Here is a 26742-nt window from a genome sequence, read left to right as displayed (position 1 = left end):
TTTTTATCAATTGTTTTATTAATGCAAATGTTAAAGAATGTTTTTGTTTTATTTAATTTTGCTAGCTTAAAAGTCATGCTTAGCTTAAAAGTCATGCTTAAAAATGTATGCTTTTTATTTAACAAAAAAAAAAGCATAACATTTCAATAAAGTCTTGAGTGTCTAGTAACTAGATAGGAAACTATTGAATAAAAACAAAGAAAAATAATACATTTGTAATTTGAACAAGTTTATTCATCATCCAGAACCCATAATGTAGAACCACTGAGCCCCAAACATACACATATAATAAGACCATCATTTTCTATATCGAAAAATATTGTGATCACAAGTTAGAACTGATAAAACTCAGTGTAGAAGGGATAGAGTAAATCATTGCGTCTCATGCACAGGTTCAAGCAAGAATCTCAAAATGTACAGAATAATTTGATCATCAGCAATACAGAAATTGCCTGAAAGATATTTTGGTTAATTCTATAGTTTAATGGAATTTAAAGGTATGGCACATTTATTCAACTACTGAGACGTTTAGTTATTCAGCTCAAATACCAAATCAGATTATAATAATGAAAGAAATTCTCTGATAGAATGTTAGAAGGTAATGCAGGACAACTGGGCTAGACCAAAACCTGTACTTCTTAGTCAGCCTTTACCTATATGTAAGGGACAATGAATGGAAACTTATACTACTAGTACATTTTAACAAATATTTTGCATTATAAATCTTTCACAACTTGGTACCCGCCCCCATCATTTCACATAATATAATTAGAGTTTCTACAAAAAAAGGCCTCCAAGATAAATCTCTGAAAAAATGAAACAATATTTACAATCTTTCAACATACAGACAACAAAACTAAAATCACATTTAAATTAAACTCATAAAGTCTTTGTTTGTGTAAACTTCTTGTTTTCTAAATAGTGCATCACATTGACAGTACCTATGCTAGCCAAGTCATGGGACCATAAGGTCCTCTGTCTCCAAGTACTTGACCAGAGAAAGCAGCTCATTCAGCATATATTCAATTTAACACATGCCAATACTGATTGTGGGCTCCATTTTTGGTTCCTTAGCTGAAAACCCAAAATGGATTAAGAACAGTTTGTGCAAACAAAACCCTGGTGCCAGGAGGCAGGTCACCTACACTGTGCAGGATTGGAAAGTCTTTGGCAATCTTGTGAAAACATTGCAACCTAGCAGCTGCTGTTTAGTTGGAGGAATTGAGATGATCAGAGGTAGAAGAAGCTGGTGATGGAGCACAGGGTGAAGGACTTGACTTGTCTGACATGTCTTCTGGCTTTTCATCACTTCCTGTGCTGGCAGAGGGGGAGATTGGCAGGAGACCTTCTTTCTCTCTCTTTTTTTGTTTCATCCTTCTGTTCTGAAACCAGATCTTCACCTGGGTCTCGTTAAGCTGCAGAGCTGCTGCAATTTCCACCCTCCTGGCCCTGGTCAGGTACTTGTTGAAATGGAATTCTTTCTCCAGTTCTGTCAGCTGTTTGGTGGTAAAATTGGTTCTCACAGTGTTGGGTTGACCTGCATAGCCATATTCCCCAGCTTTACCTGCAAGACAAGAGGAAAGCCTTGTTAGAAACCCAACCCATAGTGAATGACTGCTGGGTACATATGATAGTCATGAATCAAAGTGTTCTAAATAACATTTATGTTGTCAGAAAAGAAAGTGATATGGTGCCAGTGACCCCATAAGAGACCTACTAAATGTAACTACACTGCAAAGTTATCTATATTCTCAACCTTGGTAGCATGTGCAAGATCACGTTATTTGCCAGACGTACTTCGCCATAACATGGGTGAAAGGAACCAGGGACCTCATAACAGAAGCCTACCAAATGTCATTTGTGCTTGCCTTGGCATTTCACATAGTTTGCTGTCCAGCAATGTAAAGTAAAAATAAAATATGTCACAGGATATAAAGCTGTGGATACTCTTACATAATGATAGAAACTATTGATGCCTAAAATGTGACTTGTTTGGGGGGGGGGGTATTGTAGAGCATTAATGAAAAGTGATCATATAATTCACAAATGACTTACCAGAGCAAAGTTACCTACATTCTCAACCTTACTAACATGCGCAAGATCCTATTTGCCATGTGTATATATCCACAACATGGGTGAAAGGAACCAGTGACCCCATAAAAGAAGCCTACCAATAGTTATTTGTACCCACATTGGCAGTTACCATGATACACTGCCCAGTAATGTAAAGTGAAATGTATCACAGTGTGTACAGATGTGGCTTCTTTAACCAAATGATAGGGAGTATGGAAGATAAAGCTTAAAATGTAACTAGTTTGGGGATGTTTTAGAGTATTCATGAAAAGTGATCAAATAACTAAAAAAATTTATAAAAAACAGAGTAAAGTTACCTAAATTATCAATCTTACTAGAATGTGCAAGATCCTGCCATTTGTGCATACCCACAATATGGGTGAAAGGAACCAGTGACCCCATAAAAGAAACCTACCAATAGTTATTTGTACTTACATTGGCAGTTAACATGATACACTGCCCAGCAATGTAAAGTGAAATGTATCACAATGTGTACAGATGTGGCTTCTTAAACCAAATGATAGGGAGTATGGAAGATAAAGCTTAAAATGTAACTAGTTTGGTAATGTTTAGAGTATTCATCAAAAGTGATCAAATAACTAAACAAATGAATAATAAAGAGAGCAAAGTTACCTAAATTATCAATCTTACTAGAATGTACAAGATCCTGCCATGTGTGCATACCCACAACATGGGTGAAAGGAACCAGTGACCCCATAAAAGAAACCTACCAGGTGTCATGTGTACTTACATTGGCAGTTAACATGGTACACTGCTCAGCAATGAAAAATAAAAGTGAACGATATCACAATGTGTACAGAAGTGGCAACTTTTACCAAATGATAAGAACTATTGAAGAGAAAGCTTGTTTTCAGGTGTTGACAGCATCAATGAAAAGTGATAAATAAAAACTCAATCATATAATAAATACACAGCAAAGTTACTTAAATTCTCAACCTTGGTGGCAAGTGCAGGATATGGCAGGATGTTTGAAAGGGATCAGTGACCCCATAAGAGAGGATTTATGATTTGGATAGAGGACAGACGTTGATTGCTCCATAAGGACTTACCAGTTTTGGGTGGATTGCGCTTCACTTTCATCCAGTCGAAGGTCTGTGCTGGTGGAGAGGTCTCAGCAGATGGTGATCGACAAGCTTCTTGGTGATTGATGTGTATGCTGCCGACACTGTTGTTATTATAGGTGGCCATGGGAAGGTTCTGCTGCTCTGCTCCATAGGTATGGTGGTGATGGTGGTGGATGTAATGGGCTGACCCTGTACCATCCACATAGTTCTGGTGCTGATGGTGTTGCTGGACCACAGTGGAGGCGATGTTGCCAGTATACACGGCGCTGGGGAAGCCTGGACTGACATCTGCCTCCTGATTTATGGGGAAGTGAGAGTATCCTGCGCTGAAATTCTGCATGCCATACCCTGCAGCGCAGCTCGGGTGGGAATAGGACATGGCCAGGTTGTTGGGAGTCTGGAAAGCCCCCGTTTGGTGGGGATGGTGGTGGTGATGGGAACTTAGCTGGACCCCCCGGCCAACCATAAAGCGATCATCAGTGTTACAGTTATTGGCAGTGACCGCACAGGACTGGAAAGTTGGAAGTCCATGGTCAGGGTGGAAGGCTCTGGAGGGGCAGCTCCCGGCTTCTGCACTCATCAGGCTCGGGTAATCTAGGAAGGAACTCATCCTCGCACAGTCCATCTATCACTGGGTGACTCTGACTCCGGGGTGACCGTGCCAACTTTCTCACTTCCTCCATAGGGCCAGGAGAAAATCAGATGAATGTACAGTCAATGGGGGCGTCACGTGCTCTACGCCAGCCAATGGCTGCGCAGCTTGATAAAGTTTGACTGTTCTGGCCGGTGATGGATCGTCTTTTCAGACGCATTTAAATTCCAGGCTCTGCTCTATGAAGGTGTCGCGCAGATCGGAGTCCTGCACGGAGCGGACAGCACACAGCAGAGCGGAGCCAGCCCGCGACACCAAGGGGACAGCAGCACTGGTGAGTCCTCATCAGCATTAATGGCATTGATTCCACAAAGATATCTCTGATACTGAACCCCTAGGCTGCAAATCCCACACTGCCGATAGGACATGGTACATGATTGCATGCACACTCCTCTGTGCTAGGGGCCAGGACACTGTGTGCTGTGTTCTGCTTGTCAGCCTGTGTATGGAAGTCAGTGGGCTGCTTTGTGAACACGTACACAGGCTGATTTACTAAAGGGGTTGAGAAGAAGAGTGAAGATTTACTTCAATGACCCAATCATTTGGAAAGAAAATCCCTCTTTGCTTACTTCTTCTGTATGATCGGATCATCGAAGTGAAGCTCCACTCATTTGTGTGTGAACATTCTCAACTCCTTTAGTAAATCAGCCACATTGTGTGGATGATGATTGAGAACAGTTTATGCACATCACTAGATCATTGAAGTGAATCCTCACTTTTTTGTGTCATCATTCTCAACTCCTTTAGTAATCAGACACATAGTGTTACTAATGATTGGGAACAGCTTATGCACATCATTGGATCATCGAAGTGAAGCTCCACTCATTTGTGTGTGAACATTCTCAACTCCTTTAGTAAATCAGTCTCATAGTGTTTCTGGTGATTGGAAACTGGATGTGATCAGTTATTCTATGTATTTCTCTAGGACTACGAGGCTGATTACTAAAGGAGTTTAGAATGTTCACACACACATAGAGAGAGAAGATTCACTTTAATGATTCAATCATATGCAAGGAAAATCCTTCTTTACCTATTTCTTCTGCACATGAAGGGATCTTTAAAGTGAATCTTCTCTCTATTTATGTGTGTGAACATTCTCAACTCCTTTAGTAAATCAGCCACATTGTGTCGATGATGATTGAGAACAGTTTATGCTCATCACTAGATCATTGAAGTGAATCCTCACTTTTTTGTGTCATCATTCTCAACTCCTTTAGTAATCAGTCACATAGTGTTACTAATGATTGGGAACAGCTTATGCACATCATTGGATCATTGAAGTGAATCTTCACCTTTGTTTGTGTGACTATTCTCAACTCCTTTAGTAAATCAGCCTCATGGTGTTAGTGATGATTGGGAACAGGGTGTGATCAGTTATTCTCTGTCTTTCCTTAGGACTATAAGACTGATTTACTAAAGGAGTTGAGACTATTCACAGACACAAATAGAGAAGATTTGTGTCAATTATTCATTCATATGAAAGGCACATCTTTCTTTACTTATTTCTTCTGCACATGATCGTATAATTGAAGTGCATTTTCACTCTTTTTTGTGTGTGAATATTCTCAACTTCTTTAGTGTGTGAATATTCTCAACCAAAGTCCTGTTCACTTATTGTGTTCTGCTGATGATTGAATAGTTGAAATGACTTTTCATAACATTTAGAGTGAGAATTTTACCTCCTTAAGTAAATCAGCCTCACCATCAGCTGGCTTTTTCAGTGAGGCAATGTGCAGAGTGCATGAGCATGACCTATACTGCATATATCATAGTGAATTACCTACAGTGCATAACCTACAGTGCACAACCCACAGTGCATAACTTACAGTGCACAACCCACAGTGCACAACCCACAGTGCACAACCCACAGTGCATAACCTACAGTGCACAACCCACAGTGCACAACCCACAGTGCATAACCTACAGTGCACAACCCACAGTGCACAACCCACAGTATATAACCTACAGTACATAACCTACAGTGCACAACCTACAGTGCATAACCTACAGTACATAACCTACAGTACATAAGCCACAGTGCACAAACCACAGTACATAACCTACAGTACATAACCCACATTGCATAACCTACAGTGCACAACCCACAGTACATAACCTACAGTACATAACCCATAGTGCACAACCCACAGTGCATAACCTACAGTGCACAACCCACAGTGCACAACCTACAGTGCACAAACTACAGTGCATAACCAACAGTGCACAACCCACAGTGCACAACCAACAGTGCACAACCCACAGTACATAACCTAAAGTACATAACCCATAGTGCACAACCTACAGTGCATAACCTATAGCGCATAACTTACAATGCACAACCCATAGCGCATAATCTACAGTGCACAACCCACAGTGCATAACCCACAGTGCATAACCTACAGTGCACAACCTACAGTGCATAACCTACAGTGAATAACTCATAGTGCATAACCCACAGTGCATAACCTACAGTGCATAACCCACAGTGCATAACCCATAGTGCACAACCTACAGTGCATAACCCACAGTGCATAACCCATAGTGCACAACCTACAGTGCATAACCCAGAGTGCATAACCCACAGTGCACAACCTACAGTGCATAACCCACAGTGCATAACCCATAGTGCACAACCTACAGTGCATAACCCACAGTGCATAACCCACAGTGCACAAACCTTAGTGCACAATTCACAGTGCATAACCTACAGTGCATAACCTACCATGCATAACCTACCGTGCATAACCTACAGCGCATAACCTACAGTGCATAACCTATAGCGCATAACCCACAGTGCATAACCTACAGCGCATAACCCACAGTGCACATCCTATAGCGCATAACCCACAGTACATAACCTACCGTGCATAACCTATAGCGCATAACCCACAGTGCATAACCAATAGTGCATAACCTACAGTGCATAACCTATAGCGCATAACCCACAGGGCAAAACCTATAGCGCATAACCCACAGTGCATAACCCATAGTGCATAACCCACAGTGCATAACCCACAGTGCACAATCCACAGTGCATAACCCACAGTGCACAATCCACAGGGCATAACCCAAAGTGCACAACCCACAGTGCATAACCCACAGTGCACAATCCACAGTGCATAACCCACAGTACATAACCTACAGTGCAGAACCCACAGTGCATGACCTACAGTGCATAACCCACAGTGCACAACCCACAGTGCATAACCTACAGTGTATAACCCACAATATATAACCCATAGTGCATAACCCACAGTGCATAACCTACAGTGTATAACCCACAATATATAACCCGCAGTGCATAACTCACAGTGAATAACCCACAATACATAACCTACAGTGCATAATCCACAGTGCATATCCCACAGTGCACAGCCTATAGTGCATATCCTGCATAACCAGCATATCCTGAAATCTGGTCAGCTGCTATGGGTTATTGGACTTTGCTGCTCTTTGCTCTTCGTGAGTAACTCTAAGTATGAATGGTTACTAAAGGCAATGCATTTATGTTCCTGTGGTTCAGGTTATTATTGCCCAGCCCCTTTCATATTATATTGATGTAAAATAATCTTATATAGGATACGAATATTAACATGTGAAGTGCTATGGCCATATTTTTCTTTATGACCTGACCCTATATAGAGCTGATTGTCATTATCTGTCTCTCACCTTTTCTCTCATATCCTGTGCCCCCCCCCCCCCCTCCCTCTTATCTATATGTGTGTGTCCCCTCCCCAGTTCTCTACTCCTTCTGCCCTGCCCCCTCCTCCAGTCCCTGCAAGGAACATGGAAGCTAGCCAGGGACTCCAACATTGATTTATACTGTATGATATCACCATGGCAATAGCAGTCCTCTTATCTTCATGTGCTATGGTAGTAATACAGGCAACCAGAAGGGCCTTATATACCCCACTCTCACCAGTCCATATAGAAAACAATGTTAATGACAATTAATGATAATTAGGGACATGACCACAATGTGACCCTTGAGTGACCCAGGGGGACTTCTTGTAATTAGGTGCTATGAAAGACAAACAGGTTAATCAACTCAATAAACTATTTTAATTGTGACATTATCTTCATAGAACAATTTACATCTGCATAACCCCTGATTAGAGTGCTTACAATAACTAAATATTAGTTTTACTATCCCTTAGCTTGAATATTTCCCTTTAGTCACAGAAAGGTTTGACCCCCTCATCAGCTCTCTGATTCAAAGGTATATAGGGCCATGCCATGGAATATAAGACAGAGGCACATTGTAATGTAGACCTATCATCCCTGGAGAGTCACAGATAGCCAGAACCTTAACCGCATAGTATCCATTCTGACATTGTAACAATTTGCTTGTACATTGCTTCTATTGTGTTTGTTGTCTATGTTCAAGGTGCATTAGCTATTATGTAGCTCAAAATACACTGGACACAACAAACTCCTATGTCATGAAGTTGGTGATTTTTCCAAATACAATTCCCATTTAGAACTTTCCAAAAATCTTCTAGACCTGTTCAGTACTTTTGGTCTGGGAAACAATGCATGAGATTTATAAATATGTCATTCATACTCGACCTCCACACAAGAAAACTAATTTTCACGCAAAATCTAAACAACTTCTGGAATGCCATATTTAGCTCTCTGCTGACTGAAGAGTGGTCATTCTAAATTGGGGATATCTACTAGGGCAGTCTTATTAATTAAAGGCATTTATATACATTGACAATCTACACAGTGCTTTACATACTGTACATTCAGTTCAGTCCCTGCACTTAAGGAGCTTACAATCTATGTGCATGCCACATACTAGGGGCAATTTGGGCAGGAGCCAATTAAACTACCAGTATGACATTGGAGCATGTGAGGAGATCATAGGATGTGTAGGCAAGCACAGAGAGAACATGAAACTGCATGCCAGTAGTGTCTTAAAAGGATTCAAACCAATGACACCAGTGCTGCAAGGTAGAAGAGCTACTACTAAGCCACTGTTGGCTTGAGACAGCCAAAGTAGCAGGGCAGCATTCAATTTTTCACCATGATGTACTTGATTGGTTGACTGAAGTGGGTACAGGTTCACAGGGCAGGTTGAAATATTGGGCTACATCATCAGGCTATATTACAAACAATTTAGCTTTCTGCATGATTGGTGTGGTTTACAGCAAAGCACATCAGGATAAATGGGGACACAAAATATGTCTGCAATGCACCACATGGAAAGGACAGAGGTGTCCTTTAGAAATTCAAAAACCCCTCAATTGCACGAGTAGTACCATTGGCAATGGTGACATACCAATAACATCAAGGCCACCTTCACTCTATTTATTTATTTCAGGTACTTATATAGCACCGTCAATTTAAGCAGCGCTTTACATAAATGTATATTGTACGTTCACATCAATCCCTAACCCTCAAGGGCTGTACAATCTAAGGTCCCTAACTCACATTCATACATACACATACTAGAGCCAATTTAGACAGGAGCCAATTAACCCCCCAGCATGTCTTTGGAGCGTGAGAGGAAACTGGAGTACCTGGAGGAAACCCACGCAGGCACAGGGAGAACATGCAAACTCTAGGCAGGTGGTGCCATGGCTGGGATTCAAACCAATGACCTTAGTACTGCCAGGTGGAAGTGCTAACCATTTACGCACTGTGCTGCCATTTAGCTGTATGCCTTGTGTTAAGATGTCTGCATTAAAGCAATGCATTGTGGTGCATTAAGGTGCAGGGTGTTAGGCAGGCCTTTGTTTATGAGCTGAGGCCACACCTTCACACACTGTGTTGTGGTGGTGCACTACAGTGCAGGTATGTTACCCACTATTGTAGCAGTCTGTTGTGGTGACACTCAAGATAATTGGCCCTGCAGCACCTTTTACTATGCATTGCTGTAATGCATCAATTGGAAGGATGCCTAAAGGGGATTTACTAAAGGCGTTCATTTGCATCAGTGAACCTGTGCAACTATGAGGCTGATATCCTAAAGGAGTTATTTTAAAAAAAACAGACAATCTGATTTATAGGAAAGATACCTTATTTCAAATTCTCCCTAGCCTACCTGTATATTTAAGTAGTCAGTTACTAAAGTGGTAAAGCTGACCATGGACTTGGAAGGTGCTCATATGTGCATACATGATATGACTGCCCTCAGTGATCACTATTGCCTGGTGGGCCCATAAACATGAATGTTTGGTTCAGTGGATCATTCATGTTTATGTCCATAGAGAAGGATGTAGATAAGTGATCCTAGAAGATCCTGTCATAGACATTTATCTCAGGATGGAACAATACCAAATAGGCCAGTTTTTCTCATCCCTACCTTTTTCTGTTGGCCAGGTATGACTCTTGGTAGAGAACCTAGCCATTTAGGGGTGCCCTAAAGAGGAAATGGGTTGATGTACTAAAGAAATAGGTTTTGTTCACATAGAAAAAGTATTGAATTGTGTGTTGTCCTGTGATTAAGGTGACGCTATATCCACTTTAAATACCCAATCATGTGCAAGGACATTTAAAAAAAGGATTTGTGCTTGCACATGATTGGATAGATGATGTGAACACAGCTTCACTTCATTCACTAAGCAAAGTGAACACGCACTTTGCAAAGTGATAAACACTCTACAACATGAACATGCTCTTTTGCTTTAGTAAATCAATTCCAAAGACCAGCACTTTTCCACATCGTAAGGGCTCCATAGCATGCATCAGTGGTGGTTGATTTTATTCATAAGGGGCCGCAAATGCAGCCATCACCAAAGGGTCACCAATAATATTTATTGAATGTAATTCTACAGAACGTTATTGAAGGCAGCAGACATGCTATAGGAGATGGTCAGAGACTGCAGACATGCTACAGAAGATGGTCAGAGACTGCAAAAATGCTACAACAGATGGTCAGAGAGTGCAGGCATGCTACAATAGATGGTCAGAGACTGCCGACAAGCTACAACAAATGGTCAGAGACTGCAGACATGCTACACCAGATGGTCAGAGAGTGCAGACATGCTACATAAGATGGTCAGAGACTGAAGACATCCTACAGGAGATGGCCATAGACTGCAGTCATGCTACAAGAGATGGTCAGAGACTGCAGACATCCTGCAACAGATGGTCAGAGAGTGCAGACATGCTATATAAGATGGTCAGAGACTGCAAACATGCTACAGGAGATGGTCATAGACTGCAGTCATCCTATTGGAGATGGTAATAGACTGCAGACATGGTACAGGAGAGGGTCAGAGACTGCAGACATGCTACAACAGATGGTCAGAGTCAGTAGACATGCTACAACACATGCTCAGAGAGTGCAGACATGCTACATAAAATGATCAGAGACTGAAAACATGCTACAGGAGATGGTCATAGACTGCAGACATGCTACTGGAGATGGTCAGAGACTGTAGTCATGCTACAATACATGTTCAGCGACTGCAGACATGCTACACAAGATGGTCAGGGACAGCGGACATATTACAAAAGATGGTCAAAGACTGTAGAAATGCTACAGGAGATGGTCAGAGACTGCAGATATGCTACAGGAGATGGTCATAGACTGCAGATATGTTACAGGAGATGGTCATAGACTGTAGATGCTACAGGAGATGGTCAAAATCTGCAGTCAGGTTATAGGAGGTGTTGAAGACTGGAGCTGCAGAAGACAATCATAGGCTGCAAAACATGTTTCAGCAAACTGGAGGCACATTAAATGAGACTGCTGTAGGTCACTGCTGTTATAGCCTCTTTTAAAATCATGCTTCCATATTTCTGTTCCCTATTGTGTTTTTAAAAATTATTTGTGCCACTTGTGATATAGCTCTCCTGATAGGCTGATCTATTTTAAATAAAATAGGACAAACATGAACAGAGTAGGGATGGACAGCACAGAAAACAGTAAAATGTTGTGAAAGAAATAACTCAAAATATTTACAGTATCTACTAGAAATCAATCTAAAGAACAATTTTAATTCATAGGCCTTAGTAAGCACCGTGGTAAGGAAACCAGAGACTACTGTCTCCAGGGGCACCATGGGTCACAAAATAAGTGCCAAAGGGCTGTATGTGGTCTCCAGGCTGCAGGTTAGGCTCCGGGGCATACATGGGTAATTATGACAATGTGAATTTTTCAGATTCTTTCCTCTTTTTATGTGTCAATGGCACTTTTGTAGCTTCGGCCAATAGGGCAAATCATGCAAGAAACCCAGCAGTTCAGGTAATAGGTAGATGTATTCAGGCCTATTGTCTTGTGGAAGACGTGGCTAGTACCCCAGACACTGGTTGGTGGGGTCTGGGCCCCCCATTGACATGATATGGTCAACTTATCCAGCAACTGACATCATGACATCATATTCCCACTAGTAGCTTAATCTTTTACATTTTTCAGTAACATTGTATTTGCTTAATTCCGTTATTCTTGTGCTGTAGCTGTTTGCCAATATACTGGCACTTGATTTGGTTGTTTAATTTGAACCTGGATTCACTAGGCTATATAAAAAAAAACATAGTACATCGCTTGTTGGTTCTAGCAGCCCAGCAGAGGGTGTTCAAGTATGGAGCTTTCAGTGTGGAAATCATTTGTGAATTTATCTCCATTCTAGATTGTAAGCAAACTGTTGGCACTATATAAATCCTGTATTATAAAAATAATTCTAAGCACCCCCATGACCTGTCAAAAATCAGCTATTATTGCACTGGAAAAATATCCTCAATGCTTCATTTTGGATGCATCAGCCTGCAGTTTCCAGAACAATTCAAAAGTAGCCTTCCAAAAAAAAAACATGGCAAGTTTTAAGGCTGGGAATAAATCACATAAACCATGTTGCAATGGTGACACCCCAAATGCACCAAAAAGTACCTGCAGTTTAGATCTGGAAAACAATTGCAGTTGTGTTGTGGTGTGTTGCCAGCCCATTCAAAGTGAATGGGCAACATAATTGTCAACATCAATAAGAATGCAGTAATGCACTGAAATGCTTTGAATCCAGCCTACACCATTTCTCTTCACATTCACACCTAACCCATTTCTTCACCTCAGAGTGATTAAAAAGGCAATTTTTTAAAATAACAAACATGGTATACTTACCCGCTCTGTGCAGTAGTTTTGCACAGAGCTGCCCCGATCCTCCTCTTCCCGGGTCCCCCGCTGGCACTCCTGGCCCCTCTCTCCTGCTGAGTGCCCCCAGAGCAAGCAGCTTGCTATGGGGGCACCTGGGCAGGCTCACCCCCAAGCCACTGCTCTGCGTGTCCATTAGCACACAAAATGTGGCTGGACTGTACCCCGCTCTCTCCTCACTGGTTCATTGGCTGTAATTGACAAAAGTGGGAGCCGATGGACCCCGCTGCTGTCTCAGCCAGTAAAAAGCGAGAATCCTGGGAGAGCTGCTGCTCTTGTGCACATTGCTGGATCTAGAGGGGGCTCACGTAAATATTAAGGGGAGGCTGTGGGGGCTGCTGTACTTTAAGGGTAATGCATGAAAGTAATAGAATGCATAAAGATAAAAAAAACGTTGAGCCTATATAATCATTTTAACTTTAGCCTACCCCTAAAAAATAACCCTTAAATTGGTTGTAAAAGCTATTTTGTTTAATTAAAATTAAAAAAAATGTTCTACTTGCCTGCTCTGTGCAATGAGATGTCCCTTACCTTACCTTCTTTGGTGGTCCCTGCCTGTGCTGTCTACTACTTCTCTCTTCTGAATGCCCTCATAGCAAGATGTGTGCTGGGCTGTGTGTATCCATAGACACACATGACATTGTTCAGCCCCACCCCTGCTCCCTCCTAACAGGATTTGACTGACCAACTGCTCTTGTTGCTCTCAATGTTGCCTGTGAGAGCAGATAGAGAGGAGAGAAGAGCTGCAGCTTGGCACAGCACTGGATTGATAGAGGACTCAGGTAAGTGTTTAGGGGCAGGGGGACTAGGACAGGTACTAGGCGGTGTTTTTTTTACCTTAATGCAGGCAATACATTAAGGTAAAAAAACAGTTTAGGTTTAGAACCACTTTAAAGTAGTTGTGAACATACAATGTTACAGACACTTTCTAATAGAGTTATAACTATTCAGGCACTATAACTGCTTTTGCTTAGTTTTGGAAATGGTCCTTCTTACCTTTTTTACCAGGTGCATGTTACAGGAGTTACAGGACACTGTGCAGACACACAGCAAGTCTGTATTCCATAGTCTGTTCAGCCTAAGAAAAGATGCAGGCTGTCCTTAAGTAGGGGGCATGTTCAAGAGGCAAGCAGTGATTGGGAGGGGGTGTGTGCCATAGGCAGGCTGTGATTGGTTTGGGGGATGTTGGTTGGACAAGCTACCCAATACAAGCATGCTGTGGGTCTGCACAGTGTCCTGTACTTCTGAGTGGCCAGCCAAAAGATGCAGACTGACTATGCGAGCACAGATCAGTTTCTGTGCTTTGTGTGGTCAGTTTAGAACAAGGAAAAATGGTGACTGGCAGGATCAACCAGGTACTTCAGATGGAAGAAGTATATCCAAATGATAGAGCCTATTATTTAAAAAAAATACACATATGTAAACACACAGTGAACAAAAAAAAATTATTATTTAGAGCAGAGGTCTCCAAACCATCAAAACAAAGGGCCACTTTATTGCCCTTCAAACTCTAGGGAGGCTTGACTGTGGCCAGTGGGAGTAGAAAATGCCATAGTGGTGATATGGCTTGGTGGTCAGTGAGAATTAAAAATGAGATCATTGGTGATAGTGGGAGGAATAGTGCCCCATCATTGGTGTCAGCGGGAGGAATAGTGCCCTATCATTGGTGTCAGTGGGAGGAATAGTGCCCCATATTGAGGTCAATGAGAGAACTACTTCTCCATCTCTAGTGTCAGTGGGAGGAATAGTGTCCCAAGAGCTAGTTAAAAGCAAGCAAAGGGCCACATCTGGCCTGGGCTGCAGTTTGGAGACCCCTAATTTAGAGTAACATGCACTTTAACCTTCCCTAACTAAAAAGCAAATAACCTAACCTTTTGAAATGTAACTATCAATCTGAAATCCCCATACACACCTTATGAACCTCAAGCAGCACAGTGGCTAAGTGGTTAGCGCTTCCTCGTGGCAGCACTAGGGTCATCGATTCAAATACCAACCATGGCACTACCTGCGTGGAGTTTGGATGTTCTCTCTATGCCTGCATGGGTGTCCTCCAGGTACTCGGGTTTCCTGCCACACTCCAAATACATGCTGGTAGGTTAATTGGTTATGTATAAATGAGAGATAGGGACCTTAAATAACTGGTTTACATGAAAGTTATAGCGTCTAGAAATGGCAGTATTTATACTGAATTTTTTTTTTTTTATTCCCCTCAGCCACTTCCTATTGTTCCACTACCCCCTCCCTCCTAGATTGTAAGCTTGAAAGAGTAGGGCCCTCTTACCCCTCGTACCCTGTCTGTTTTTGTTGTACTGTGCCATGTATTGTCCCCCCTATTGTACAGCGCTGAGCAAACCCTTTGGCGCTATATAAACTCGATGTAATAATAATAATAATAATAATTAAATTGTAAGCTCCTCAAAGGGAGGGACTGATGTGAATGGATAATAAATATGTAAAGCACTGTGTTGAAGGTGCTATATAAAGACCTGTAATATATAATAAAATGGACATAGGTAGTGTAACAGTTTGGGCTCCTCCAGTGGCAGCTCCAAAATCACAGCACCAATAAGCTGCAATCCATCTGTTAGCAGCTAACTTCAGTGAACTGAACCTAGAAAAGCACCCATAAGCATCCAATCCTGTACAAGGAAACTCAAGGAATAAAAAGACAGGGAGCTTACCTGAATGATAGGAAGTCTAATTGCTGAACTATTCTTTGTAAATACCCTCCTATTGTAAATTAATGTTTCTAATAGGAGCTGGAATCAAGCAAAGAAATACACAAAAGTTGATGTGTTTTTGTTTAACTTGCAATAGAAGATAGCGGCAGGACTTTTCTCTGCTTTTAAAGAAAAATTAGCAAGGGAAATTGAAAAGGCAGGGGCAGTTGTTTTATGACAATTCCTTGCTTCATATACAAAATGAAACATGAATGGCTGCTATGTGTTTAATGTGGTAAAAGAGAAGTAGAGTTTTCCCATATCAACCAATAAACCTTTATTCTATTTCACATTAGGGAAATCATAGTTCCTTCTGATTGGTTACACAGATCTTCTTTTGATCACAAAACATAACCAATGATGTTGACTCAATAATGGAGTAGAGAAGCACACTTTGCAAAATGACAGCTCACTTGCTTTAGTGACTATGATGTAGCTGTATTCACCTCAGTTGTCCTATCATGTAGGCTAAAATCCAATTTTGATTTTTAGTTCCCCTGTAAAATTGGTTATTTAAAACTGACCATACACTATGCAGTCTGATTGTACAAATTCTGCACAATATGCCTTAGATTTACCAAAACAATGAGGACTAATCTAAACAATCCATTCATTAGAATCCAATCCCTTGCAATGGTAGATCTAGAGGAGATTGTACTATCAGATTGTATAGTCCACTTGCCCTCCAGAGGATTTACCCCCCTTCCTGACCAGGCTATTTTTTGTGATACAGCACTGTGTTAATTTAACTAACAATTTCACAGCCATGCAATGCTGTACATAAATAAAATGTATGTCCTTTTTTTCCCCACAAATAGAGCTTTCTTTCGATGGTATTAAGAATCAATATTTTTGACTTTTTGCTATAAAACATATCCAGTAAATACATTTAAAAAATCAAATTTCATCAAAAATTTAGGCCAAAATGTATTCTGCTACATGTCTTTGCTAAAAAAAAAATCCCAATACGTGTAAATTAATTGGTTTTCATGAAAGTTATAGCATCTAGAAATGGCAGTATTTATACTGAATTTTTTTTTTTTTTAATACTTGTAATGGCGGCGATCAGCAACTTACTGGAGGACTGCGGCGGGCATTCTGACACTGAATGGGAACTGACTAACTGCCACTGGGATCCCAATGACACTAAGACAGTGTTCGGTGCTAATAAAAAGCACTGACACTGTACTAATGACACTGGGCAGGAAGGGGGGTTAACATCTGGGGTGATCAAGGGGTTAATTGTATGCTGTTTTACATAATATACTGTGTGTGTTTTACTAGTGAAACATGCTGCTGTGTATTTCTCTGCTGTGCAGAATAATACACAGCAGCATATTTTTGCTGGCAGGAGAGAAACCTGTGTTGTTTACACAGGTCTCTCTTCTGTCTGTGTTACTTAGCGATCGATCGCTGGGACCCAGTGATTAACATCTGTAGGTGCCAATGGTGGCGCGGGTAGGGCGGCAAACGAGCCCCCTACCCAGAAATGCAAATAACGTATATATACGTGATTTTGTGCAGCCCTGCCACCCTGCAGCAGTAGTTCTACTATAGGGTGGTGGGGAAGCGGTTAAAGTGGTAGTAAACTCCATTTTTTTTGTTAGATCTAGAGATAAGCCTATATTAAGACTTACCTGTAGGTACAGTGAATATCTCCTAGGGCTCGTTCACACTTGACTAATTTCTAACTCTTGCCAAAGGCCCCTATAGTGTTTGACAGGCATTAGACTGGCATTTGGGAAGTGTTTTTAACGCTCCTAAAATGCTCCCCAAATGCCCTATGTGTGTTTTTGAGTCTTTTGATAGGCATTTAAAACCGCACCACAAACGACTATAATGAAGTGTAATGGTATTAACGCTCCGCAAATGCCTTGCAAATGCCCCGCAAACGCCTGCCAGTCATTTAAAGAGCGTCACCATAGACTTGAATGGGAGGCTTCAGCTCCTCCTGACTCCACATGAGGCGTCAATTTTGCAGGGATGGGACACTGTGTGCTGCCATGTGTAGAATTTTCATAGGCGTTTGAGGAGCATCAAAAATTTATTAAAAATAAATATTTTAAGATAAGTATTTCATAATGTGCTAATATGCAATGAATACTAGCACATTCTGCCATTGCTTTGCATGGGATTTATTTATTTTATGCCAGAGTTTACTACAGCTCAGGGGCGAACTGACAACTCATGGGGCCTAAGGGCAATAGGGGATCATGGGGTCCCTGTGTCCTCGCCCACACTCAAACCACACCCGCAAAAGCCTATGAAAGTTACCCGGGGCATCTCATGGGGCCCCCTACTGACTCCGGGCCCTCGGGCACTGCCCAAGTGCTCGAATGGTCAGTCCACCCCTGCTACCGCTTTAAGAAAATGCGCCATTGCCTATGTACTGTCCTCAGTAAACATTCACTTTAGTAACTCTACTGCATTTTCCTTTAGTTAATTATGGAGTAATCTACTAAAGGCAAATAGGCTGTTGACTTTCATAGGGAATGTGCCCTTAGCTCAGTGAATGTGGTGAAATCAATCAATCAATGAATTGCAAGGAAAATGTGAATTATTTGATGATGGAAATCAGCAGAGTCTCACCTCTCATTCACTGAGCTAAGGAAAAATCCCCTTGCAAAGTGAACAGCCTATTTGCCTTTAGTAATTGAACCCCTATGGCTTGTATTCATTTCCCAGTTATTTTAGCTTGTAGCTTGACATTAACAAAAATCCCAATTAAATGACATTCAGGTAGGTTTGTAGAATGATTTATTTATCTATGAGAGGACAGATAAGGAAGGGGATTAATGAGGTATTAACATTCCTAGATTGTGTTTCTAAACACCTAGACATATGTTTTTCAATACACAACATTTTGTCTTATGTTCAGCATGTGTGGGGACAATGCTGTTTAATTATTTCATACTGTGCCTGGATATATATCTGTAAACACGGAAATACACATTCTAAACATGTCACTATGTTCATGTGAGAATGAGCATAAAAAAGCAACCTGATTGTCAATGCAAAAAAAAAAAGTTGAAAGCAGGACTGAAGCCCCTTTCTCAACAACAATAACCCTGGGAGCATGCGCAGTGAGCTTGTGGAAGTGTGACGTCATAGGGCCAGGCGTGCTGCTTCTTAGCTGAGCTATATAAATGGATCTCACTTTTAACTATCATTGGTGACTTTCCTAGGCAGATCAGGCGCTGAAACCACTTCTTGTCTTTATTTAGCTCTATTACTATTATTTTGGTAATGATTAATGAATTAAAGGGGATCCATTCATCCAGCTTTGTACATTAGCTATCACATCATTAAGGACATTTCATAATGGTGGAAAATGTTTATCATGCACGTTAGATTGTTGAAAAAATAGAGTGCCTGTTCTATATACCCGTTCTGTATTGTAGATGGGTGTGCAGTGTTTAGTGGACAAATCTGGGCTCTGCCATTGTAAAGGGAGACAATGTGAAAGCTTGCAGCAAATCCTGGCCTGGAACCCTCACTGCTCACTGGATCGGGTTATGGGAGCCACAATGCAATCTTATGTACACGATTTTCATAGACATTGTAAACGCTTCATCAAAGGGTCCAGAGTTACCACCATTTACAATTTCTTGGGTCCTTTGACATTTTCTCCCAGATCATTTCTACAGAAAGCAGTTATAGCAGAACTACAAATCACATTGAAACTGTATAAACACTATCATTCCCTGACTACACTATTAGTTCTAATATTTATTTAGTAATATTATTTCCAGTTGGCATAAAACCTATGGCAGGCTATCTTAATGCAAATAAAACAGATCGTATCGTCAGAGCCTAATTAATGGTTGTTTATTTAAAAGGGGGCTGATTTACTAAATAATTTGCTTCCTACCCAGCCTGATAGCATATCCAATACCCAATGGGGTTCACTGGAATTAAAAAATGCTTTTATCTGAACCTGATTGGGTGATCAGGTCCTTGATGTGTGCACAAGCTTAGGATAAAAAAATGACTGATAAGGATATATATACATATATATATATTTATAATAATATACATGTATTATTATCATTATTCATTTTATTATTATATTGTGATATGCCCTTGTATTATTATTGTTATTGTTGTTGTATATAGATACAGCGATTATATATTATGTTCCTAATCTGCATAAATAGTTAAAAATAGTTTGAATTTTATTAAGGAGAACTCAGTTTTGCTAGAGGTACTATCATGGGTTAATCGTGCTTTGGACTCTCAGATAAAGAACATAGAATTTTGGCTCTGGATTTTATTTTAGTTTATTTTTTTTATTTCTCTTTGATTTGGTGGGATCTGCTGGAGATTTCCATAGAAGGACAAGTCCTTTGTCTTACTGTCAGCCCCAGAGCCGGGGAATCTGCGCTGAGAATGGCGCACTTCAATGAGGATTCTAATGCATATAACACATAACTATGAAAGGAATTCGTCTTTTTTTATACCGCTCGCTCTCTCTGGAATTCCTTTGTGCAAAACATCACTTCCAGTCAAACAAGGAAGAGATCATAATAAAAAAAAACAGTAACTGTAACATTACAATAATTGCTACTTTAGTAGGAAGAATTATTAGGCACTCGAAATTGTTACAATTGATCTCCGGTACAATAAACAAAAAGCAAAAAAAAAGACTAAAAATATATGATCCTGCAAATATAAGATTTAATTAATAAATGTGTATAGTTGTGTTTTGCTGGTAATTGAATAAACTGTAAAGTGAAGAGAGGGTTAATGGTATGTAGCTGAGCATTGTAGGAGTGAAGGTTTCCCCAGATATGTAGGGCAGAGTAGGGCAGGCTCGCTCCGTATTGCAGCAGCCGCAGTAAAAACCGAGCTGTTGTTTTAATAGGGCAATAAAAATGAATTATGGCTGAACGCCTTCTAGCGCGAGGCTTGTGGAATGGAATCCCCAGTCTAGTGCAATACGTAAGAGGCTTTTTTGTATTTGTGTGTGCGTTCCTGCAATTGATCTCCTTGATGACATTCTCATTCATAGAAAGCATTTGATTTATGAGTTTAGGAAGAATTGCAAACAGCATATCTTGATATTATTGCCTAAGCAGCCAGCATGGGGAGAGCTGAGCAAAACAAACAGCGTTTTGAGTATGTATATATAATTATAAATATATATATATGTGTATATATATATATATATATATATATATATATATATATATGTTTGAATTGATAATTATACCTTGTTGCCAGAACATTCGAGATGAGCCATTTGCAGTGGGGGAGGGGGCTGCTGTTTAATTATACTAACTTGTAGGAGTGCGGTTGTTTTTATGTATTACTTTTAGCATTTTGCTTCTACTTACTGACATTTTCTGTTTTAAACTATTTTCTCTCCTAGGCTAAACTTTATGGGATCTTTCAGAATTGAAATCTTATTACCGAGCAAGAAGGCTATTTACTTACACGTTTTTTAAGCGTATTAATATTTTTTTTTAATTGCATACTAATATATATTTTTTTATTAACCATCAAAACACTTATTTCCTTTTTCTTAACTATTTTTATGCTTATGATGTAAAGCTACTGGAGACAATTAAACGACTACTCCTCTGTATTGTTTTTTTTTTTTTTTTAGCAAAATAAAGACAAATAAAAAAAAATATATGATATGTGCATAAAAATCTGCAATAAATATTTGGTTCTATACAGACATTCATAAGTGTTGGTGGTATTTTTGATTGCTTCCTACCAAACAGGAAAAGAAATAAAGCTTTTGATATTTCGGGAGGGAAACTAAAAAAAAATGAAAAGATCCTGCGGGGTATAATGATATAATCATTTATTCTACCAAAATACTTATATGACAACCATGTAATACAAAAATAAAAAGAAAGTGAAGATACATTTACATATGTAGTCACTTTCTTAGAGGCCTCATTTATTGCTTTCCAATGATCTAGGTCAACAGAAATTAAAATGCAAAGGTCATTAAATACTGCAATGGCTCTTCGACTCGATTAGAGGGCAAAAAAATAAAAATAAAGGAGAAACCAATTTTTGAACAGAAAAAAAAAATCAGCTTCTTTTTTTTAATTGTGCGGGATATCAGTAGTTCAAATGCTGCAAGTCAATGGTGGTAAAAGTATCTGTGAAAAAATCAAAACTGTCTGTTGAGATATCTACTGGACTGTCTAGAGATCCTGGCAGGCTGGGGGACACCGTGTCTGAGAGCTGAAGGCAGGAATCTGAGGAGAAGACGTTAAAGTCTGATAGGGAAGCCACATCTAGGCCCTCAGGACTGTCATTGTGGAGGCCAGCTGTGGAGTCCTGGCTCATTGTTGACGATAAACAGTTCTGAACAGTGGGTGACTGGTGCTGAAAATGTCTCAGATTTTTGTCATTGCTGGATAAAGGCGATACTGGGAAAGTCTGAGATTCCCCATGGTGGGAGTTGGGAGCCTGCTGCTGGGACAGGGCGTTCTGCTGGAACGTGTAGCTGTCCCTCTCCAGCAAAGCCCCAGAGACATTACTGAGAGCCTGCTCAAACAGGGACTTCTCCTTGTCGCCGTCGACTGGGTCAGAATCCTCCAAACTTTGACATTTACCTTCCCCATTCTGGTTCTCCTTACATTGAGTCTGCCTTTTGTGCTTCATTCTCCTGTTCTGAAACCAGACCTTGACTTGTCTCTCGGTTAGATCCAGCAAGGCAGCAATCTCCACCCTCCGAGGTCTGCACAGATACTTGTTGAAATGGAATTCTTTCTCCAGCTCCAGAAGCTGAGTGTTGGTGTAAGCTGTCCTTAACCTCCTGGACCCTCCGCCACTGTTATCCTGAATTTCAATGATTTCTGTAAAAGCCAACAACACAAAAACACACTTGATCACTTTTTAAATACAAAAAAAAATGCACAGATCGCTTTTCACTACTGCAACAAAATGGCCGACCTGGGTTGCAAACTCCATTGTGTGCCTGCAAGAGTTTTATCTCCAATACAAAGTAATAAATTATTGTTTTTAAGTATTTGGGATAAGCACAGAGATTGGGGAGGGGGAGGGGGGTGATTTAGCTATCAGTCCAATCTAATCAGGAATAAGGAGGCAATGAAGGAAAGTTCTAAAAGACCCCCAAAAAGTTGGGCTAAAGGCTAAAAAAAAAAAGAATCCGCAAATCTCTGTCCCCCCAGCCCTGGTAGGGAAGGTTGGGGATCACTGACCTTTCTGGGTGAGGCACGCTGCAGTGGCTGGGGCAGTGGTCACAGGAGGCACTGGGGGCTTCTTGGACGCCTTCTTCTCCTTCATCCAGGGGTACTCCGGAGGCAGGGAGCCCGCCGGCACTGGGCTGCCGTGGTTGCCATTTGGGCTCTGTTTGGGTCGGCTGTGGCGAGGGTGGCTGCTTGGATTCAAGCTGGGGATGGTCTGTTCGAAAGGAGGAGGAATAAGTGTCGAGTGTGAAAGCGCAGAGCTCTTGATTGATGAACTTTGAAATGTATCACCGACAGGGGGAAAGGATGTCAGGCACTCAGCAAGCGACGGCTGACTATTGATAAAACCAATCTCTCGCTCAAATTCGTAATTCATGGCCCTCTCCTCCAAGCCTCTTAAAAAAGTTCGCCCCTACCTTTACGTTTAAAGGCCCCTGTAAACGACGACGAAAAAAAAAATTCATAAAAATCCTTGCTGGGGTTTTTTTTTCTAATTCACTGATTACAGCCGTATGGGGACTGTGCTACTATTAAACTATTGAATTCATGGAGACAAGGTTGAAATTGGACCGAATTGGCTTGTCACATGATTGCTCCTGCCCAATGACAATTTGGGGTTTAATCAAAAGAAGCCACTGTCTGTGTGATTGATCCAAAAAAGTCAAGAAGGAACGCCTCATTGTGAGCCAGCAAGGTTTTTATTTACACATTTTTATCTATAAGGATAGAGCCCCCTGCATGAAATAGATTTGGAGATTTTTTTTTTAATCTCCTTCTTGCCTTGCTGCCTGCTGCTGTGGCTGCTCCTCTCTCCCTCTGCACTCTCACTGCATTGTTTCAGCCTGTCAGGGAGGCGTTTTACACACAAATCATTTAAAGAACCAAAATCTGACGCCTTAAGTCATTAACAAAGTAATCCATTAATCTTCAAAGTTTTGACACCAAAGACCCCACCGTTCCAGATACATAAGAACTTACAGCCAGCCACAATCTACATTCATTTTGCTCTACTACACCTTAGTTGCTTTTCTACAGTGTGATCTGACTTTTATTTCTTTTATTTATTTTTATTTATTTATTTGTTGGCTCCTTTACTGTACAGAGAACAATAGGTTAGGCAGAGCTCATTGTTACTAGAGCTGACACATATGGGAAGCGAGAGGATATTATTTCTCTAGGAGAAATTTTCACAGCTTGGCAAAATGGCTGAACATGACAGCAGACCTACCTTTTATATAGAAGTAAGGACAAGGTAGAAGCTGGGCTGTAAATAGTCAGGAGAAGGTGAGTGTTTTATGATATTGCAGCATTGCTCTTGGTGCTTATTGTGCTTTTCAGTTGCTTGTTTATGCTGCTTATCATTCATCATACTTTAATTTTATTAAATTTTATTTTTTTGTCTTACTTTTACTACACCTTTCTGTTTTAAGTAACCATGTTGCTCTAAAATTATATGCATATGTATAACATTGCATGTATAACATTTTATGTGAATATATATATATATATATATATATATATATATATATAATTATTATTTTTTGGTTTATGTGTGCAAGTAGGTATAGAGGTGAGTATGAGAGATGCATAGAATCATATTTTATATGAATAATATGAGTGCACATCTGAGAGTGTGTGTGTGTGTGTATATGTATGTATATATATATATATATATATTATATATATATATATATATATAAATTTATTTATTTTGTGCACTCATGTTATTATAAACTATATGAGATTTTGTGCACCTCACATACTCGCCTCTATACCTACATATACACATACATTGCAATCCTTTGTCTAGATATTGAATGGTATTTTCTCTTGGTTCCTCTACTTTCCTTTTCTCTTTCTTTCTCTCTCCTCTCTCCACATGCAAACAAAATGTTCTATCTATCTATCTATCTATCTATCTATCTATCTATCTATCTATCCATCTATATATCTATCTTTCTCTCTATATATTTTTCTTTCATTTTTTGAACTAATATAGATAGATAGAGATAGATAGATAGATAGATAGATAGATAGATAGATAGATAAATTGCAATGTATGTGTATATGTAGGTATAGAGGCGAGTATGTGAGAGATAGATATGGATTATATGTGCATGTGTGTGTTATGGTGTGCAAAATACTCTCTCTAAATATTATATATATATATATATATATATATATATATATATATATATATATAAAACATTTTGGGTATCTGAATAATTACAGAGAAACGCACACACACTTTCACTAAGATATAAAAAAAATTAGACATTTCTTGAAATAGATACATGTAAATAAAGAAATGAAAGATAAGAAAATAACCTTTCTTTTGTTCATTGTGTAGATAGATTTTTTTCCCACCTAGGTTACACAAAACAAGTTCCTTAACCAATAATGCTATATGACCAGGCTTTGCTGTTTACTGCTGCCCATTTAGGTACAACTATTGGCTGTGGACAAAGAGTAAATAATATTAAAACTGAACGTTCCTAAAATGCTAGTTTAAGCTGGCTTTTCAGACTAGAGACACACAAACGCAGTAGTTAGATGGAAGGTTTTTAATTTTCTTGCTTCTATTCCAAACAAAGCTGGAAGGAAGTCTGTGTGTGATCAATCTTTCTTGCCAAATGGTTTGACAGCTTCTGGCCTTAAAGATCACATTTAAAGCTTCTTGTTTCTTCCAAGATCAAATGTTACTGGGAAAGAGGTTTGAGTGAGAAATGCAAGTAAAGAAGGGAATTTTAGTCTCTCCTTCCTTCACTTATTTGAGATTGGATATATTTTCATATCTCAGGTATGTCACCTTTTCTTTGTGTTGTGTCTTCCCTGTGTCTGTATATATGAAGATGTGAATAGAAAAAATAGGCTGAGAAGGGGGGAAAAATGGAAAATAGAGGGGATATGTGTAGCTGTAATGAATCTTTGTTGGCTTAATGTGTGTGGGTGTGAGTATTCTTAAAATCCCTTCTCCTTTCCCTATTGCTTCATAGATGAGGGAACAAAGAATGTTACTGTGTCCACATCAAATCCATTTATCTGGACACACAGTAAACCAAAATATCAGCACAAACTCCTTCCAGCAGATTATACATAAAGGTTTGTCTTAAATTGGAAGTAGGGAAGTATGTAAAATATAAGCAGCCAGCTATGGAGAAGACGCCTGCGACATATGGTAACCAGGAGCAGCATTAAAATAATACATCATGCCCTTCAGTCCATAAAACTCATGCCCTTGAGGATCATCTGTTAGTGTAGGAAGAAGAAATGTTCAATGATACATTGTAACTGATCACATACGTGGCCAACAGTTCTGCATTGGGAGGGTAGCTATTGGCACAAAATGTTTCTTTCCTTGCCTTGTCTGCGCTCTTGTAATACATTGAAGAACAAATAATTGTCAATCTTATTTGTTCTTTTTTTTTTTAATAAGCTACGGTTAAATTGTAAAATGATTGACTGTAATTTGCCTGTATTATTTATGAGAATTATTACAATGCTTTTTGCTCTGTCCTTTTATTTGGTTAATAAAAAAAAGGCAAGTGTCGTATTTGATATATAGCTTTTAGCTTGTGTTCATAAAAACATATATATATACTTTATATATAAATATAAATAAATATATATATATATATATATATATATATATACATTAAGCATCGAGAAAATATATGTATATATTTTCAATATCAATCATATATATATATATATATATATATATATAATATACACACACACAAACGATTTTCCTTTATATGTAGGTCCATTCTTGCATTCCCAGATCATCTCTTTTTTTTCTACTTTTGTGTGTGTTTTCTTCTTCATTTTTATCTCACAACAAAGCCACCCACATAAACGTCCATTTCCCACTGCTAGGGAAAAGTGTAGGAGTAAATTGTGCATTGGTTCCTGACAAAGAGCTTGCCCAGAAGAATCC

At 39.7% G+C, this 26742-nt stretch overlaps 2 protein-coding genes and 1 long non-coding RNA gene across 3 annotated transcripts; 1 reads left to right on the top strand and 2 right to left on the bottom strand.

Moving 5' to 3' along the window:
- Positions 1 to 208: 208 nt before the first annotated feature.
- On the bottom strand, positions 209 to 4121 carry HOXA1 (homeobox A1). Its single transcript, XM_089669912.1, has 2 exons — positions 3144 to 4121; positions 209 to 1564 (listed from the first exon to the last, which is right to left on the bottom strand). The coding sequence occupies exons 1-2, from the start codon at positions 3781 to 3783 to the stop codon at positions 1209 to 1211; spliced, it is 996 nt and encodes a 331-aa protein (XP_089526038.1). The 5' UTR covers positions 3784 to 4121; the 3' UTR covers positions 209 to 1208.
- On the top strand, positions 3531 to 21312 carry LOC149468618 (uncharacterized). The gene is made up of 2 exons (XR_016311680.1): positions 3531 to 4084; positions 20999 to 21312. It is a non-coding gene; the product is annotated as an uncharacterized LOC149468618 (long non-coding RNA).
- On the bottom strand, positions 18368 to 24207 carry HOXA2 (homeobox A2). Its single transcript, XM_089669911.1, has 2 exons — positions 22815 to 24207; positions 18368 to 22448 (listed from the first exon to the last, which is right to left on the bottom strand). Exons 1-2 carry the CDS (start codon positions 23176 to 23178, stop codon positions 21706 to 21708), a joined length of 1107 nt encoding a protein of 368 aa, XP_089526037.1. The 5' UTR covers positions 23179 to 24207; the 3' UTR covers positions 18368 to 21705.
- Between the last annotated feature and the right edge of the window lie 2535 nt (positions 24208 to 26742).

This window comes from Staurois parvus, unplaced genomic scaffold (assembly GCF_062004578.1).
Source record: "Staurois parvus isolate SC_StPar_1 unplaced genomic scaffold, SC_StPar_1.0 ptg000082l, whole genome shotgun sequence".
Lineage (NCBI taxonomy): Eukaryota > Metazoa > Chordata > Amphibia > Anura > Ranidae > Staurois > Staurois parvus.
This window is presented reverse-complemented; position numbering and strand designations above follow the sequence as displayed.

What these genes read in the sequence shown, in the direction of transcription:
- HOXA1 (XM_089669912.1), bottom strand. Translation starts at nt 3,783, where the DNA reads ATGGACTGTGCGAGGATGAGTTCCTTCCTAGATTACCCGAGCCTGATG. An exon ending in GCGCAATCCACCCAAAACTG is followed by an intron (nt 1,565 to 3,143) that starts GTAAGTCCTTAT and finishes CTTGTCTTGCAG; the next exon opens with GTAAAGCTGGGGAATATGGC.
- HOXA2 (XM_089669911.1), bottom strand. Translation starts at nt 23,178, where the DNA reads ATGAATTACGAATTTGAGCGAGAGATTGGTTTTATCAATAGTCAGCCG. An exon ending in AGCGTGCCTCACCCAGAAAG is followed by an intron (nt 22,449 to 22,814) that starts GTCAGTGATCCC and finishes TGGCTTTTACAG; the next exon opens with AAATCATTGAAATTCAGGAT.